Here is a 17557-nt window from a genome sequence, read left to right as displayed (position 1 = left end):
CGTGCAGGACATACTGTAACGTACAGGACATACTGTAACGTGCAGGACATACTGTAACGTACAGGACATACTGTAACGTGCAGGACATACTGTAACGTACAGGACATACTGTAACGTGCAGTACATACTGTAACGTGCAGTACATACTATAACGTGTACATACTAAAGTACAGTACATACAGTAACATACAGTACATACTGTAACGTACAGTACATACTGTAAAGTGTACATACTGTAATGCTGACAAAGTGATCAACTAAAACTTATTAGTAATTCAGACATAAAAATATCATCAGTATAGTATGTCAACATAGTATGACAGGATCTTGACTGATAACTTTTATTTTATTTTTAATATGTTCAACATCTGATCATGAATAATGATCCAACTTCAGCTGCGACACTTTTATCATCATGTCATCCATGCTAAATGATTATTTCATACATTAAATTAGTTTTTCTTTTATACACTAGCTTTTTTCCTCCTGTATTTTCATATTAGCCAGACGATAAAAGCACAGAACGTAAACACTCACCATCTCTGCACCCAGGCACCATTTCTCACACCTTTATCCAGCCACATGGCTCTTGTTTGGAAACCAAACAAAAACTAAAATCTGCACATTGGAGCTGCCTGGGACTAATTAGTCTGACTGGTTGCTGTTTGCGCTTGGTGTTGACATAAAACACTTCACCTAACCAGCTGCTACAGAACAGGTTGCACAGGTGTGTCTATGGAGAAYGTTGCTGGCAGTTCTGTATCAGAAAGTACAATAAGTTTAATGACCTGTATGTGGATGACTTCAGGAATGTTTCACCTTTTTGCAGTAACGTTTCTTCTCTTATGCTGCGTTCACACCGAACATGAATTCAGCATCAAAAACGTGTCCAACACTTCAAGCTGGATGCTTGTGCACTTTGAGGTCAGACACGAGTCAAAATAGCTCTTCACACGAGTCAACAGCCTTTTCCCTCCCTCCTCTGTCGGTCTCTGTTTAATGGTGGATGAAATAAAGATGGTGGCTTTGTTTTATTTACTGAGAGCAAGAGAACGTCACGCTCACCAGATAATCCAGCGACATTCTGAGTTTAGTGAGTTTCACCACCCAGGAGCTGACAAGGCTCACATTCAGCACTATTTTTGTCCCGAGCTCAGTTTGATGACCAGTCGCTGATCTGCATCAGTGCTGATATCTCCTGCCAGGACACGACCACAGCCTCTTGATTTCAGCTAAAGAGCTCCTCCCTCAGCAAAAAGTAGTATACTTGAAGTTCATCTAAACAAGGATACTTGAGTTCTAGGTACCATGTACTTATAGTGTACTAGAAAGTATACTGATTTAATACATGTTTGTACTAAATTGGGACTTTTTGTTGTTGTTTATAGAACGTATACTTTACRTATACTATGCTGTTATGTGTTTTTAAGTTTATAAACTTAACAAAAATAAGTATACTTTAGGTACGTCATTAAGTAGACTAAAGTATATAAAAATGGATTTCGCTAAGTGTACTTTTATTTACCATGTACACTGATTTAAGTATACTTCTGGGACTAAACTGGCCCACAGTAAGTTTATGAAAGTATGTGTGTGAAAATGTACTTTCAGTGTACTACTAAAGTTTATCTTGGCCAAAAGTTTAAACATTAGTATAGACTAAGTACACTTAAACTTAGTATATTTTTAGTACAAGCATAGTGTTGATACGTACATTTATGTTTCTATTTTACATCTTGATATTGCAAATACTGTTTTTTTACTCTTCTCTATATTTTTTATTCAAACATAAGGGAACAAATAATTTTGTTGTACTTGTTACAATGACAATAGACTATTCTATTCTATTCTATTCTATTCTATTCTATTCTATTCTATTCTATTCTATTCTATTCTATTCTATTAAAGTAAACTGGAAGTATACTCTTATTTATTAATTGTTTAAAATTAGTATACTTACAGGATACTTGCATATACTACTTTTTGCTAAGGGTAATCATAGGGACCCTCCAGGATTGGACACCCCCTGTAATCATTTGTTCTTACGTCTATTAAATGTATTTTAACAAACCGGAAGTAGACAAAACCCTATCTAGACCACAATGCATCACAAAATACCGACTTTGAGCATGCACCTGTAATGACACTACCTTCTGTCAGCTAGTTTAATTAAAAAAGKGTTTTCTGTTTTTAAAAATAAAAATAGACGCTGGCCCTTTAAATGTCAGCTGACCTCAGCCCGGAAGTAGCGCAGCGTCCTGAACAACATCAACAACAGCCACGTTTGTTTACGTGCTGCACCTCTGATCCGGTTCGGGCCTCCTCTGGTTCGTTGGGCTCACAGAGCAGACTGGTGTGGGAGATTCTTGGGGACCATCATGGCGGACGGTCCGGACGCAGATGTGGACGAGCCGCCCAGCAACATCATCTTCCTCCCGCTCATCACGGTGTCCCATCTGCCCGGTGCCACCAACGCAGGTAAACCCAGCGGAACCGTCCGGGTTTCATGGACCCACCGAAGACCTGGGAGTGTCGTAACAATCTCCCAAACGATGTCAGAACACGTCACTGATGTGATTCATCAGCTGCGGCCTGTTTGGAAAATATGTTTATTTTTATTTTTTTCTAAAATGGGAACAACCAGTCCAATTCTTTTTATTTTCCTCCCAGAATTTAGCTAAAATATAAAATGATGTAGGCTACTTTCAAAAGCAGGTAGGCTCACCTGCCACAGTCTAGTGTAACACATTTATTCAATAATTTATGTTATAAATAGTATTATGGGTGTTTATTATTCTTGTAGAAGTCCAGATTTTACGGAAGTCCATTTATGGCACTCGAAAAAAAAAAAGAGATAATATCCCATAATTATGTGGCTTTAGTTATGAGTAACTGCACTATCATTTAGCCCAGTGGTTNAGACTATTCTATTCTATTCTATTCTATTCTATTCTATTCTATTCTATTCAAGTAAACTGTAAGTATACTCTTATTTACTAATTGTTTAAAATTAGTATACTTACAGGATACTTGCATATACTACTTTTTGCTAAGGGCTGTAATGATGGAACAACTGCAGATTTATTTAGAGTTAAGCTTTAAAACCTTGATCTCAGCTATCACTCAGTCAACCTCCACAAMAGGCCTTCTGTATTCCTGGGAACATTCAGACTAGACACATGACAACAATCACTGTTACAGAACAATTCATTTCCACCAGCTACACAACACCATGACATCACTGCAGTCCTGAGGCTAAGCTCTGTGTGCTGTTGAGGTATGGATTAACTCAAATACACCAACAAAAATATCACGAGCTTGCAGTCAAACTATTTGCAGGAAATAGTCCAGAATCAGGTTCTGTCCAGTTTGACCGGAGCAGCAGGTTCTAGATAAGTATGAACCCTCGACATGTTTGTCGTGACCCTTTGTGACTAAATTAGTTTCAAATCCACCAGAAGTGATGCAGCACAAATAGTACTGTTTTCTATTTAAAGGTTAATACTTGGAAGTTTGATAAACATGGACCCTTAGAGTCCCACCAGCAGCCAGTTTGGACCCTGACATCAGCACATGGTGTGGGCAGTGGAGGGGTGGGGGAGTTAACCTGCTGGCCTTGCTCCATTTTTACATACTGATATTTAAAACAAACAAACAAACAAACAAAAAAACACCCCATGTCACATGATCCAAGTTCTCCTCAATACAAAAGAGAATCAGGAGAAGAAGTGGACTTAATCCAGAGACATGAAGTAAATGAACTGTTCAGCACCGCTTACATGGTGTGTTTCTGACAGTACAGTCTGCTGTCATGTTTACAGACCACCCCAAAATAAAATGTGATGTCATATGAATGAATGAATAAATCGACATTTTTATCTCGTTTTAATGTCAAGCCAACAGTTAAACTAGAAATGCACATTTATATATATATTTTAAATTATACACACATTATTGTCTTGATTGCCCTTAAAACATGTTCAGTTCAGAGTTTGTCTTGTTTTGATTCAAACTGGACYGTACAGCCCTGTCTGCTTGTTTGAAGGATTGATGGCTTGTTTACAAGTTAGTGAACCTGGAAATAAGGATTTGTCCAACATTTAAATGTTAATTAATCCAAACATTGATCTAATGCTGTAAGAGAAAATAAAGTTTGTTATTAAAACTGTGTCCAGAATAACAACTCAGGAAACTCACTTTGAATCGGTGCTCAGTTTAATAAACTGAATTCTTATGACCTGAAATTTGATTTTCTCTGTGAGCCCCAGGGGGCTCTGTGTGCTCCACTTTCTCTTCATATTGACCCTTTGCACGTGACGTCACGCGCCTCAGAAGACCGCTCCTTTTTTCCATGTTGGATGGCAGAAGCAATCACGCGTCCATAAGCTACTATTGAGCTAGAGGAGAATCAGGCAGTTGGTAGCCTAATATCGTTCTTTCCCCCCTGTTGATTTAGCTGTAAAAATGGTCTTCAGCTGCTGCGCAGTCGGCTGCACAAACAGACAAGTAAACAAGTCAAACTTGTCCTTTTATCGTAGCCTTAAGATGCTGCGCAGTCCGCCGGTGGACCGGAGTGTCTCTCTGGTTTCGGACTGCTGCACTGCGGGTTCTAAAATATTAAAATCTCTCCGTCTGCCCACCCGCAGCACTCCGGGTCATAATGAAGATATAAACAACAGTGATAGCTGGAAAAACAGTTGTTTTTACTCAATGTTGAATCAGTGTAGTAGTGAAAGGTCGTCGGAGAAACTTTTATCATTTTTTTTCCCCACGTTGAAGGAGTAAACACAAGTTGAGTATTCAGGTCATAAAATCAGACCAGCTGATCATCACTGTTCACCTTTTTAATTTAACTGGGAATGGATCATTTCAGCTAAATATCGAACAGAAAGAAGCGCAGCTCAGAGCGCTGTTGTAACCCGGAGCTGTTTAACATGAAGAGAAGCTACTAGCTTGCTAGCCTGCTAGCTGTCGTCGGCTCTAAAGCCATCCAGCCGTACGGCGATGAACCAGTCACACAGTGGAGAAAGCACTGCTCAGAAAGAAGATCTGATGAAGAAAATTAGTAAGAAAGCATCTCTGACTGGATTCATAAGATCTCACACTAACGTTAGTATATCTGCTAAGTGGGATCTCAGGAAGCAGACGCTAATGTAACACGAGCGTCAGACAGAGGTCGCTTTGAAAAACATGTAGAATCACGTATGGAATCGGCAAATTAAAATAYATTAGCATTAACAAGCAAGTCTTACCTTGGCCATTATGAGAACCTAACAAACACATCCGGAGGGAGAAGAAATGGGTCGATTTCTAAGCTAGCTATGTCCAACTTCTGTAAATAACGCTGTCTGTGAGCCCCAACTAGGTGTGCGACTTCCATGGATAAATGATCTAAACTTGGAACAAGTAGAAACCATGGCAAAAACAAAAACAAAACAAAAAAAACTTCAAAAAATAATCACTGCCATTCAATTCAATACACCGCTCTGTGCCTTCTGCCGTCCAACATGCCGGTGTCATGTGACTTTGTCACGTGGGTGCAAAGGGTCAATAACTTGACAAAGCCCGATGAGAGCTCAGAGTGGGACAATGACTTTAAAGTTTGTTTTTGCGCCAAAAATGCAGGTTTCAGCTGGCCCTGAGCAGGACCTGGACTCTAGGACTGATTATGTGCTGTTATGGACCAGTTTGTTTTGATAGTTTCATTTGGATTGATTTGAATGTTAATAATCATTCATTATTAGCAGTATCAGCTATTGTAAAAACCATCTTACCTCCTAAGATTATATTAGTCATATCATAGGGCTCCATGCTAATTATGTTAACTTATCATAATGGGTGTCATTTTTACCATTTATTTCCACTTTCTGTATTTGAACTTTAACAAAACAAATTTCTAAACTCATATGCTTCACATATAAATTGAGCCAGAGATTAGGACATGTTTTTAGTGAACAAAATAAAACCAGCTCCTTCTTTCTTAAAATAAACACAAATGCCCAATAAAATTTCCCTCAGCTTCTTTTAACAAATTGGGCAACATAATCAAGATTCAACAAGCATCAAATCCTTTTATTTCAAAGCTGAAATCAGAAAATGTTTCCCTGTTTGTTTAAACCCTTAAAATTGTATTAATAAATGTAGATAATTATTTAGCAAGGAAAGAATAAGTAAATGAGTAACTGCTCTACATTTTCTGGTTTCAGCTGGATTTTTCGATGCCCTTTGTGTGACAGCATGTTTGGAATCGTCGACGTTAAATGTCTGAACTTTTGTGCAAATAATGTAACGATCTACTCTGCACGTTGATGGTCTGCTTTGTCTTGGTGTTCAGGAGAGTAACGGGCCGACGTGGCGTGGGGACGTCACAGCAGCTGCTTTTTACAGATGTGAGTTCAAAACCAGGTGCAGATGGAGGGTCTGACCCTGGGGTGTTCAGCACCAAAGTGACAATCAGCTGCCGGATCAGCTGGAAAAACTTTCATTGTTGTAGGGAAGGCACTGCAGTTTTCACCTGGAGCACAGGTAGGGTGCTCTGTCTCTTTGGTGTTGTGTTTACTTGTTTGTGGTGCCGGGCCGGCTGCTGCTACGTGTGGTGGACCTCGTGGAACATGAGCTCGCGGGGGATGGGCGTCTCTGCTCCGTGGACCTTGGAGGCGCGGCGTTCAAACGCAGAAACCATCTGCTTCACCACCTCGTCAAAGAAGATGTGAGCAAGTTGAGAGTGAATAAGAGAGCGAAACTCGAAGGAGATCTGAGGACGGGAACAAGGTCAACATTAGCAGCTGAGCTTCAGACTGCGCAGGTAGAGTGATTTATGTGTGACAGCTAACACAACACCGCAGGGAGGCCAAGCCGAGACACGTCCAGGACCAACACGTGGTCTCAGGCGAGGACACACACTGCACTGTCATGCTGCTGTCAGCACAGCAAACTGCTTGTACTCACAGCAAAGTCCACAGTGCAGGTTCGAGGGTAGCCAGGGAGGCCCGGGCTGAAACGCCAAACCGTCTCCAAGTGGTTGAAGAGCTTCCCATCGGAACAGGACGCCTGACAAGCAGCAGATACACGGCAAGGTCACAGTTCATTCATCAAGTTCTCCTCCTGCTGCTCTCTTCAACTATGCTTTGACAAACTAAAGAGAAATAAAAGATAAACTACACTTTGCAAGAATAAAACAGACTACTACTTTGTACTGCTTGTAGTTCTGTAACCTTCTGTACATCTTATTGCCACCAGGGTTTAGGGATGGTGGTGGGAATGTGAGTTTTTTTAATGGGCGATTTTTATTAATTAATTAAATGCCGTGCCAGGGATGTAAAATAAATTTTATATGTGCCCTTCTCTGTAAATTAAAATGTTTTAATCATCATCATTACGATCTGTGCAAATGAGGGAATAAAATAATTAATATACAGTGCTGCGTCTCCATTTTTTTTTCTCGGAGTCAGCGTCAACATGCGCAGCTCCTCTTCTTGTCATCTTCTTGCTTTGGTGCGCCACAACTGACCCAAATACTGTTATATTATTACGTTTAGTTASAAAACGAATAATCCATGACAATCATACATTTGAACAAATAACTTTAACTAGTTCTGAACTGGACCGGACCGCACTCCCTCACCCYTGCTTATTWCCCCRTCACTCTGGGCTGTGGGTGTTTGAAGYGTGCCGGGCGGGAGCGACAACCAGGAAACGAGGGACTGGGAGGGACAAAACCACTACTCCTTGTGTTCTGCTTCAACTGCGACTCATGGAATTTACAAGCAACTTTAGAAAAAAAGAAGCCCAAAGTCGCTTCAGTAATAAGCGGACCTGGCTGCTTGCTTTTTTTTTTTTAACAACGTAAATACGCATGCCTTAKCAGCCGACTGGATCGTCTATCTGCGATAGCCAGTGACCATGATCTTATGATCTGAAAATAGGGACGATTTCCCATCTCTACCAGGGTTATTATAGTTAACTAAAACTAACTAAATAATGAAAAATAAATTGAAAAAAATGATAACTAACTAAAACTGTTTAATCTTTTTACAAAACTAACTAAAACTAACTCAAATTATAGATAGATATCCTTAGTTTTAGTATTTGTCAATTTATTTATTTATTTTTTATTGAATAGTTTCACATTAGCTGTGGGCAGCTTACAGCACCTTATGGTCTGTAACAACACTTGTTTACAGTCTGCTCCTCAGCATCATCTGCCAAATGACGACAACAAAAGTTGGGAGAAAACGGCAACGTCTACTTTGGGTTTTCTTTGAAAATGACTGCGAGAAAAATAGAAGTGTCTTGTAGTGGAAACAGGTGATAAAACAGGTGGAAAGTTTCAAGGAAAAAACTGCATGAATCAAGCTTACACAAGATGCTAACTATGACTATCTTGACACGCTAGCTTCTCTCAGTAGGTCCTGTGAAAAAAACAAGCAACAGGTAGCACCAGGCTGGAAACGATTATTATCATCGTCCTAAAATAATATCCTAAGTCCTTAGTTGGCAAAATTGAGTTACGCAATTATTTTAGGAAGGTGTTGCTAAAATGAACTGCTTTAACTAGCGACCAAATATTTGTTGGTTAGTTAACTCACAGGAACATCACAAACTTGATGCATTGACAAATATGTTTATTCAATCTATTAAAAAAAACTAATACTAGAACTAATAAAAACTAAACTAAACTAAAACTAAGAATTAAAAAAGCAATAATAACTAATAAAAACTAACAAATATTTTAGGAAGGTGTTGCTAAAATGAACTGCTTTAACTAGCGACCAAATATTTGTTGGTTAGTTAACTCACAGGAACATCACAAACTTGATGCANTACTAGAACTAATAAAAACTAAACTAAACTAAAACTAAGAATTAAAAAAGCAATAATAACTAATAAAAACTAACAAATCCACTGTAAAAACTAATTAAAACTAACTGAAATAAAAGAAAAAAAGTCAAAACGAAATAAAACTAGAGCTGGGCGATATGACCCAAATTTTATATCACGGTATTTTCAACAATTACACCAGTTTCACTCTATTTTTTTTCCTCACAGCTCAGCTGATAATAAAATGTACAAACTTTGCTTATTGACTTTTTTCTTTTACTGTTCCTCTGTATCACTGTTTCCCTCCTCTTGTGTGTCTTTTCATCTTTGACTGGTTGCAGACAGTAATCATGCATTTAGGTCCGATCGTGAAGGGTTGAGAAAAAAATCATCTGGTCTATCGTTAGGTGTTAATAAAACTTAAAAGGACGACTCACCTTGCACACCAGTCAACTCTGCTACACTACAAAACTACTTCCCCCCTGGCTTTTCACAATAGAAGCACGCTAGAGTCTCCATGCAATAACGTCTCCATTATAAAGTAACGTGTTAAATCTAACTGTGCACGTCACTGAAGAGTTGTTTACTACATTCAGCGATGGTGAAAATGGGATGTTTTTTTAGGTCAGACCATATAAGCGGCTGAAACACACCACCCGCCGCCAGTTGTTCCAACAATAATGTTAGCATGCTAATGCACTTAGCTGTGCTGTAACGAAATGTGTCCCCAGGGAAACAGTTCCCTGGCAGCCGCGACTAAAGGTTCTGCACRTGTTCAGGCTATACCGGTATTCAGAAAAGTCATAACAAAAATAAAAAACGATTTTCGGTACAAAACGGTATACCGCCTAGCACTAAATAAAACTAAACTATAATGAAAAATCCAAAACTATTATAACCTTGATTGTCACACAGGCAGTTTGGGCTATATGGTTCTTGCTGATTCATGATGACAAATCAGAACCTTGTTGTTTCATTTGCAGTGCCTTTTTCCCCCCTCTTTCTGTGTTGCGCAAACATTTGTGACTCAGTCTTTTTGTTGAGCCAGTTGGAAAATGGGCTTCATTTTTAAATGATAATGAAGCTCCTCACTCCGTCTCCAGCAAGTCTTTTGTTTACCATTTCACTGTGGCAGACTTTCTGACAGAAACTAGTTCTGACAAATCTTTAACTGGCATCAAAGTCAGTAATATTTATTTGCAAAAAATACTGCAGTTAAAATCAAGCTGTCATCCTCTGATATAAAACAGAGTTCTAAAAAATTGTTGGGATGTCACGGAAAACAAAACTTGTGTAAAAAAACTGACAACTTTATGTTTTCCACTGCTCTGCTTCCATATGGGGTGCCCCAGAGGTCAATCCTCAGCCCTCTTATTTATCCTTTACCTGCTCCACCTCGGCTCTGTTTTTATGTCATTTCACTCTTATGCTGATGATTGTCAGATCTATTTTCCCTTGGCACAAAACAACACAGTCCAACTCACACACTGCYTTAATGACATTAAAGCAGGGTTTTCTCTTAACTTTCTTTCTATCGCAGGGACTGTGTCACTAATTTGGGGGTGCAGTTTGAATCGGATTTTAAATTTGAGAAACACATCGGCAGTGTTGTGTAGAAAAGTATTTATCAACTTCGCCAAACAGCAAAGGTGAAGCCAATAATATCTGACATGGAGAAATTAATCCATGACTTTACCACAGTTAATCTTGACTGCTGTAATTCACTGTATGTAGGCATTAGTCAGACCTCACTTGCCCGTCTTGTGCAGAACTCTGCTAGAAAGTTGTTACTTTTATTTCATTTTTGCTTGTTTTCATTCCAGCTTTTTATTGTAAAAAATAAATACTATCCATATAAACTGTGCCTCCTACATAGAGTGAATTTAATTGTGGTTGAATGAGAAGTATAAATATATAAAATTCTGATATTGTATTCGTTTGTTCACAAACAAATCATGTCTCACTCCAGCAGGACATAATCATTAAAATAAAAGGACTGTACTTAAGAAGTATTTGTATTTTAATATTAAAAATAATAATTATATTATTGCATTTGGCCGCAGCCCTCAGATGGATTTTCATTTTGGGGAAAAGGTTTGGTCACCCTTGATATATGTATATAAACTGAAACAGCTGGACTAGAGCATCCTGAATTTAACATAAATTAATTATTTTAATATGATATAGTCATTTCTGCAGCTTTTGAGGAGGTCACCTCCTAATAAATGTCATAACGGATAATCTAACTGCTCATTTTAAATCAATACTTTTACTTTTAATACTTAAGTATAAAAAATATCTGATACTTTAAGACTTTTACTCAAGTAATATTCCTAAAGAAGACTAACTTTTACTAAAGTAATTTTTTGGTAAGATACTAGTACTTTTACTCAAGTATCACTTTGTGGTACTTTATACAACACTAATAGCACTTTGGTTACCCCTGTGGTTTTTTTAAAATGTGCTATGGAAATAAAGTTTATTGATTGATTGATTGATTGAATTTAATGACAGCAAATCATCTAAAAAAATTGTTTGGACAGCTTCAACAAAGGCTGTAAAAGTGAGTAGTACAAAAAAGAACTGCAAGAAGATTTTCCAACTAATGAGGTTAATTGGCAACAGGTTAATAAGAGGACTGTGTATGAAGAGCTTGACTAGGCCCTGTCTGCACAGCATGATTGCTTTTTCAAACCATAGCATGTCTGTTGCATTTTAGACGTTCATGTGTACACAACAACAGCATTCGTTTTATCAGACACCAAAGCTTTCTGAATCCATGTCTTAGAGTGGGGGTCTTTTAGAAATGCCTGGCACTGGTGTAAAACTGCTTTATGCACCTCAGTAGTTTTTCTGTGTGAGCAGATGAACAATAATGATGGCAGATAGAGTGCTGTTTGTGMTGATCACCATTTTCAACTTGTAGGAGCAACCCAACCTTCTCCTCGGTCCACTCCAAACAAACATTCAAGTAGTCACCATTTTAGATGCAACTGTTTTCATGCTCAAGTCTGATTATGAAATAMAAAATTCCCAGTGCCAGCCGGCATGAAAACAACAGCAACTACAACGAACTTTTCCACAACCAAAACCGGAAAAACCAATGCCAAAGCCAATGTTTCCAGATATTGTTCAGGTGTAAACAGGGCCTTGGAGAGGATTTTTGTCTTATATGTAAAGATGGGCAGAGGTTCACCAGTGTGAGGAAAAACTGCATCTGAAAGTAATGCAACAAGTTTATGTTCCTCAATGAAGAACCTGAAAACACCTGATGCATCATAAAATAAAAAACTTCAGAAAGAAAACCCAACAGATGATGAACTAGAATCCTATATTTGATATGAATGGGACAACATTCCTCTCCAAGACCTCCAGCAGCTTGTCTCCTCAGTTACTAGATGTTTACAGACTGTTAGAAGAAGAGGGGATGCTTCACRGAGGGAAACATGGACCTGGAATATTTTTAGATGTGTTGCTGCCAACGAATTCCAAATACCATTTAGTTTATTTCCCCAAAAATGTTCAAATTACTTTTTCTGATGTTTCCTATCTGCCATTGTGAAAAAAAACATATGGGTTAATGAGATCTGAAAATCATTGSATTTTGTTTTTAATTTACATTTTACACATCAACTTTTCTGAAATTGAGGTTGTATATCTGGCATAGGTTCAACTCTTTAAAAAATTGTATTTGTAAAAAAAATGGGCGAAGTTCTACAATTACTAATTAAATTTAGTAGCATTGAACCTAATGCCACTGTCTCATATCCACCTGGCTCTTAATTTGTCACAAGTAGTCCTGGATAAATTCATACTAAGAGATGCCCATTTGAACACTACATGATCTCAGAAAAGAACCTAAGAATATCTCAATGAGTTGGAAGTAATTTGTTACCTTGACCAGGTGAGGTCGTACTGTTGTGATGAGGGATGTGTAGTTCTCCACCACAGGGGGAAAGCCCACAGTCAGTTTGGCCTTACAGAAACCAGAACGTTTGAACACCAAGTCAGACTTTTTGCACCAGGGAACAAAGTGACGGTAGTCTTCCACACCAGCTACTACGTCATAGATCTCCTGCATGGAATACCTGCAGAACAGGAGGAGGCGGTAGTGAAGGTCAGTGACCGGGAGACACATGACACAACGATAAACATTAAGGACACAGCACAGGGCTCGTGACTCAGAAAAATCTGAATGACGTCCGAGAAGATCAAGGACACAAAATGATCAAAGGGCAATAGGTATACAAATACGTGGCAGGATGTTCTGAATGAGGGTCAGCTGAAAACCGTGTTCATCTCCAGCTGAGAGAAAATAGCTGCCACCTCTTGTGTCTATTTATAGCTGCAGATTTAGTGATCATGACCTCCCTACGGTACACAGGAGGACATTCAGTAACTCACTCATACACGTGGACAGACTGATGACTGAAAGGAGAAACCATTCTGACCCTGAATGTTGTATCATATTTACATTTCTGTTTCTGCCAGACAGCAAAGTTCAACTGGACAAATTGCATTTCCTGTGAAAATGCTAGTGTGAATTCATGCTTCTTGCTGAAAAATTMAGCTGAAAATATTTCATAGCAAGTGTTAGAGTTCAATTTGAAAAGCTGAAAGAAGAAAAAAAGAGCTTAACTTTTCAGAAAAACAGTTAATAGGAGCAAAATCGATCCTTCACCCCCTCCTCCTGATGAAAACRTCGGATGGAATGTGACATGAGCGTTCACACTGCAGTCACTTTGAAAACATCTGGGGTCAGATTTATAAAACTGGCGTATGCACGATATGAGCCCAGAAACTTGAGTACGCCACTTTTTCACGCCAAGGTTGTGATTTATAAAATCCAAACTTGACGTGAAAATGTGCGGTGCCTCACGCCAGCTCTGACCCATGCGTATGCTCATTTTAGAGACGTGAAACTGCGACAGATGGTGAAGTGAAGAATTAGAGCCACACTGCTTCATGATCACTGTCAGATATTTAATTTACCTTCAGAATCAGACTTAGATTTTTATTCAACTTTATCATCAGCTTTCTTAACAGTAATCTTTATGCTTCTGCTGCTGAGCCATGAGGACCTTTGAAATAAAAAGAAACTTAAATCTTAAATAAAAAGTTCCCGTGCGCAGCTCCCTTCATCTGCTTCCTCCTCAGACGACCCTGACCCACAGACCCCTCCTTGACCCACAGACCCCTCCCTGACCCACAGACCTCTCCCTGACCCACAGACCTCTCCCTGACCCACACACCCCTCCCTGACCCACAGACCTCTCCCTGACCCACAGACCTCTCCCTGACCCACAGACCCCTCCCTGACCCACAGACCTCTCCCTGACCCACAGACCTCTCCCTGACCCACAGACCCCTCCCTGACAAGAACAGCAGGACAGCAAAAGTCTCGCTTTGGATACACACGCAGGGCGCATCCACCTCGCCAGTGTGGATGTTATAAAACTTCACGTTTAAAGTCCGTTTTTGTCACGCGCAAGCGCGGGGATGTGTGCGTGTGTGTGTGTGTGTGTGTGCACGGGGTGGGGGTATCTGTCGCGGATAACAGAGCAGGCAGGAGGGGGAGAAGACGAGGAGAAGAGCGGTGGACTTATTTCTAATTTTATCTGACTTATTCACTTTTATTTTTATTGTTTTTATTGTCCTGCAGGCACTGATGGAAAATTAATTTGAAGCTGAGTTTTTTATATAAAAATTGTTAGATTACTCTAAAGCAAAATGAGGGAAAATCTGTGTCAATTACAGACAATCTGTTCACGTGAGCAGCTGTCAGCACCTGTCATCCTCCAGACACACGACAGAGCGTGTCTGAACCAATCACTTTTGTTGGCATTGATCAGCTGACTGATTTAAATACATCTTAACATTCATGAGGTACTTTGCATTGACTGTTTATGGTTGTGTGGGCGTGTAGAGGGTAGAACCTGAGGCGGGACCTCGTGCGCAAACTCTGACGTGCGGCTGTGATTTATAAAGGAAAGATGCGCAGAAACGTGCGTATGTACGGTTTTATATAAATCTGATTTTTTTTGGCATACGCCATTTCCGCCTTTTGGCCGTACGCTCACTTTTAGTATGGTTTCCATGCAATCCTTTATAAATGAGACCCCAGATATGTATCCAAATTAAAACCATATACTAAAACAGCCTGGGTCGGATTTGAAAAAAAAATCGGATTTGTCGTGTTCAGACTGTCATAAAAAAATCAGATATGGGTCAGATGGGGCAAAAAAAATGGGACTTGGCTCGGATTTGCCTGCAGTGTGAACGTAGTCTGAGTTGACCAGAAGCACTTAAAACAGGCATTTAGCTAGAGGGGCATTGTGGTGTCTTAATGACACCCTGTTCTGTTTTGCGATGCCCTCTTTCAGCTGGTGACGCCAGAGGAAAATCTGACAATCTTTGGTCCGCCGAGTTTTTTTGTTCCACTATATGAATTTTGTAAACTTCCACAAACCACGTAAGCAGCAGAGGTGTGACCGCAATTATTTTATGAGGCCAGAGGGAGGTGGGTAGGGAAATTACAGCTTTAGTAGCTGTTGTGTTTTCTTCACAGTCTCCAGTGTCAGACCATCTGTAACTTTTCCCCCCTCCCTTCGTAAACAGTGTAGTGAGTTGTTACACAGTCGTTCATGGTACAACCAGAGGTAGACTGACTGGGGAAGTCATGGAAGGTACAGAACCCAAAGCTAAACATGACTACAAAAAAATGCAGTTGTAACTGTGTTTGGATATATCATTTATGGTTGGTAGGAATGGAAATAAAATCCATATGAACGGGGGACCTCCTAAGTGGGCCCATTGCTCTCCCCAAAAAGACACTGGTCTTTATTTGAACCTTCTTGTCCCTCGGATGAAGGACACAAGATTAGAAACACAGTTTTCTGAGCCTCTCGGGATCCATAAAGGGGTCCCCAAGAATTCCTGACTGATACGCATGTTGTTTCGGAATTAAAGGTGATAGCATTAAAATACCATTCCTTACATGTCAATCCATTAACCTCTTCATTCCCTTCAGCAAGAAAGATGTTAAGCTGATGGGTCTGAAAGATCTTGCTTCTGTATATGTTGGCTTGCCAGGTTTGGGATGAAAAACCTTTGCTGTCCTCCACCCAACTGGTACATAGCCATTTGCTAGACAAGCAACATAGTAATAGGAGGGTTTTACGTGACGTCACGATGCAGTGCCACTAGAGCGCGAAGTTAGGATGGAGGTCGGAAGTGAAAAAGTGGAGGATCCGCTATCTGAAAAAATGCCCATATCTTGTGTAGTTTACGAGTGCTCCACTCATTCTAATTGAATTAATAGTAAATAATTTTACACTGATTAAATTATATATAAAATTATGGCTCTTTTTATTAATGTTTGTCATATTTTATGCACGTTGCAGCAAGAGGATGTAAAATAGGGCTGATTCATGGGGGGAAAACTCCTCATTCCACCCTCTGGTGTCACCCCCACCCCACCGAACTAACCTAACCCCCCCAATCTCATTTCTGACTGAAGCCTGAAAATATTAGACAAGCAGCAAAAAATCTACAGGAAGATAAAAATAAAAAGAGGCTGAAGTTGAATAAAGTTTGGCTGCGATGGAGAGACAGCGCGATCGGAAGTCAGCAATGAGATATCCGAAATTCATTACATTTATTATATTTGTATAACTATATTCCATAKTTAGGGTGAAGTTTAGTAAGTTATTTTAGTGTCTTTGATGCAAAGAAAAAAAGGCAATGAATGTGGAGCTCCAGTCCAGCTGCAGAGGTGGACCGAGTTGGACCGAGCCGCAGTTTGAGAGAGGAGCTCAAAGGCAGAGATGGAGGAAAAACAGTCGGAGACAGAGTGAGKACTTTGATGAGGAAGTAGGTGATTCACTATTTTGATTATAAGAGGCAAGAGAAGAACATCGAGAACCGAGCGGACTCTACGGTCCCGTTTACCAGTCTACCGGGGCAAACGGTGCGGCGCTAACTGGATGCTAACTACACCGAACAGCTGATGGAAGCACGTAAACAACGGGAGGTGTCGAACTTTTTATTCAGCGGGTGGATCCACAAACTTGGTACCAAACAGCTCCACGATGATTATCGTTTGTTTTTTTTTTTTTTCCAGGGTGAGTGTTTTTTTCTGATATAGTTTTATTTGTTACGATCATGCTAACGCGAGCGCTAATGTCAACACACATCCAGCAGCTAACGATACAGAACTAGGGCAGCCTAAAGTCCAGATGAGGTCCACATTAAACTACCAGTAACTTAATACTCACTACTAAATAAATGATCATTATAAAGATAACCTCTAAAACAAGTTAGCAGCAACTGATGTAGTGATCGCTGCCTGCAGACACCGACCGCATTCTGCTCCTCCTGACTGCAGACGGTTTAAAATCCACTTTTTACATTGTCGTTCTGTGAGCTTTCTACATTTTTCATCTTTGTGTATGATAATCAGTGTTATCATATGTTGTCATAAGGTTGGGCAGAATCGTGTGGAATTATTAATGTTAAACTTTTGCTGGTTATTTGGCACTTGGTGATGTAAGACGTGTGTGGTACCGACAGCCTCAGTAAATCTTTAAGTTCTGTCGAAAACTCATTCATCTTCATCATACGAGTCATGGCTGACTTATTTGTGAACAAATTGTCGCGGCACGACGGCTCAGTGGTTAGCAGCGACGCCTCACAGCAAGAAGGTCCTGGGTTTGATCCCCGGTTCGGACCTGGGGTC

The 17557-nt window shown here is 39.8% G+C and overlaps 2 protein-coding genes across 2 annotated transcripts in view; one reads left to right on the top strand and one right to left on the bottom strand.

The window, feature by feature from the left end:
- Positions 1-2263: 2263 nt before the first annotated feature.
- The window catches only part of asb1 (ankyrin repeat and SOCS box containing 1), a gene marked incomplete at its 5' end in the record, with an annotated part of 21476 nt that continues 6182 nt past the window's right edge, over positions 2264-17557 (top strand). The window contains 1 exon segment of the mRNA XM_014033805.1: positions 2264-2478. Coding sequence (XP_013889259.1) covers positions 2264-2478 — 215 coding nt within the window.
- Positions 3857-12908, bottom strand: LOC106536512 (coenzyme Q-binding protein COQ10 homolog B, mitochondrial; the record flags this gene model as incomplete). Its single annotated transcript, XM_014033806.1, is given in 3 exon segments — positions 3857-6754; positions 6949-7050; positions 12716-12908. Coding segments are annotated over 3 exon segments (463 nt in total), but the record flags the coding sequence as incomplete, so codon positions are not given.

The sequence above is a fragment of the Austrofundulus limnaeus genome, unplaced genomic scaffold (assembly GCF_001266775.1).
Source record: "Austrofundulus limnaeus strain Quisiro unplaced genomic scaffold, Austrofundulus_limnaeus-1.0 Scaffold1853, whole genome shotgun sequence".
Taxonomy (NCBI): domain Eukaryota; kingdom Metazoa; phylum Chordata; class Actinopteri; order Cyprinodontiformes; family Rivulidae; genus Austrofundulus; species Austrofundulus limnaeus.
Note: the sequence above shows the minus strand (reverse complement) of the source record. Positions and strands in the feature narration are given on the sequence as shown.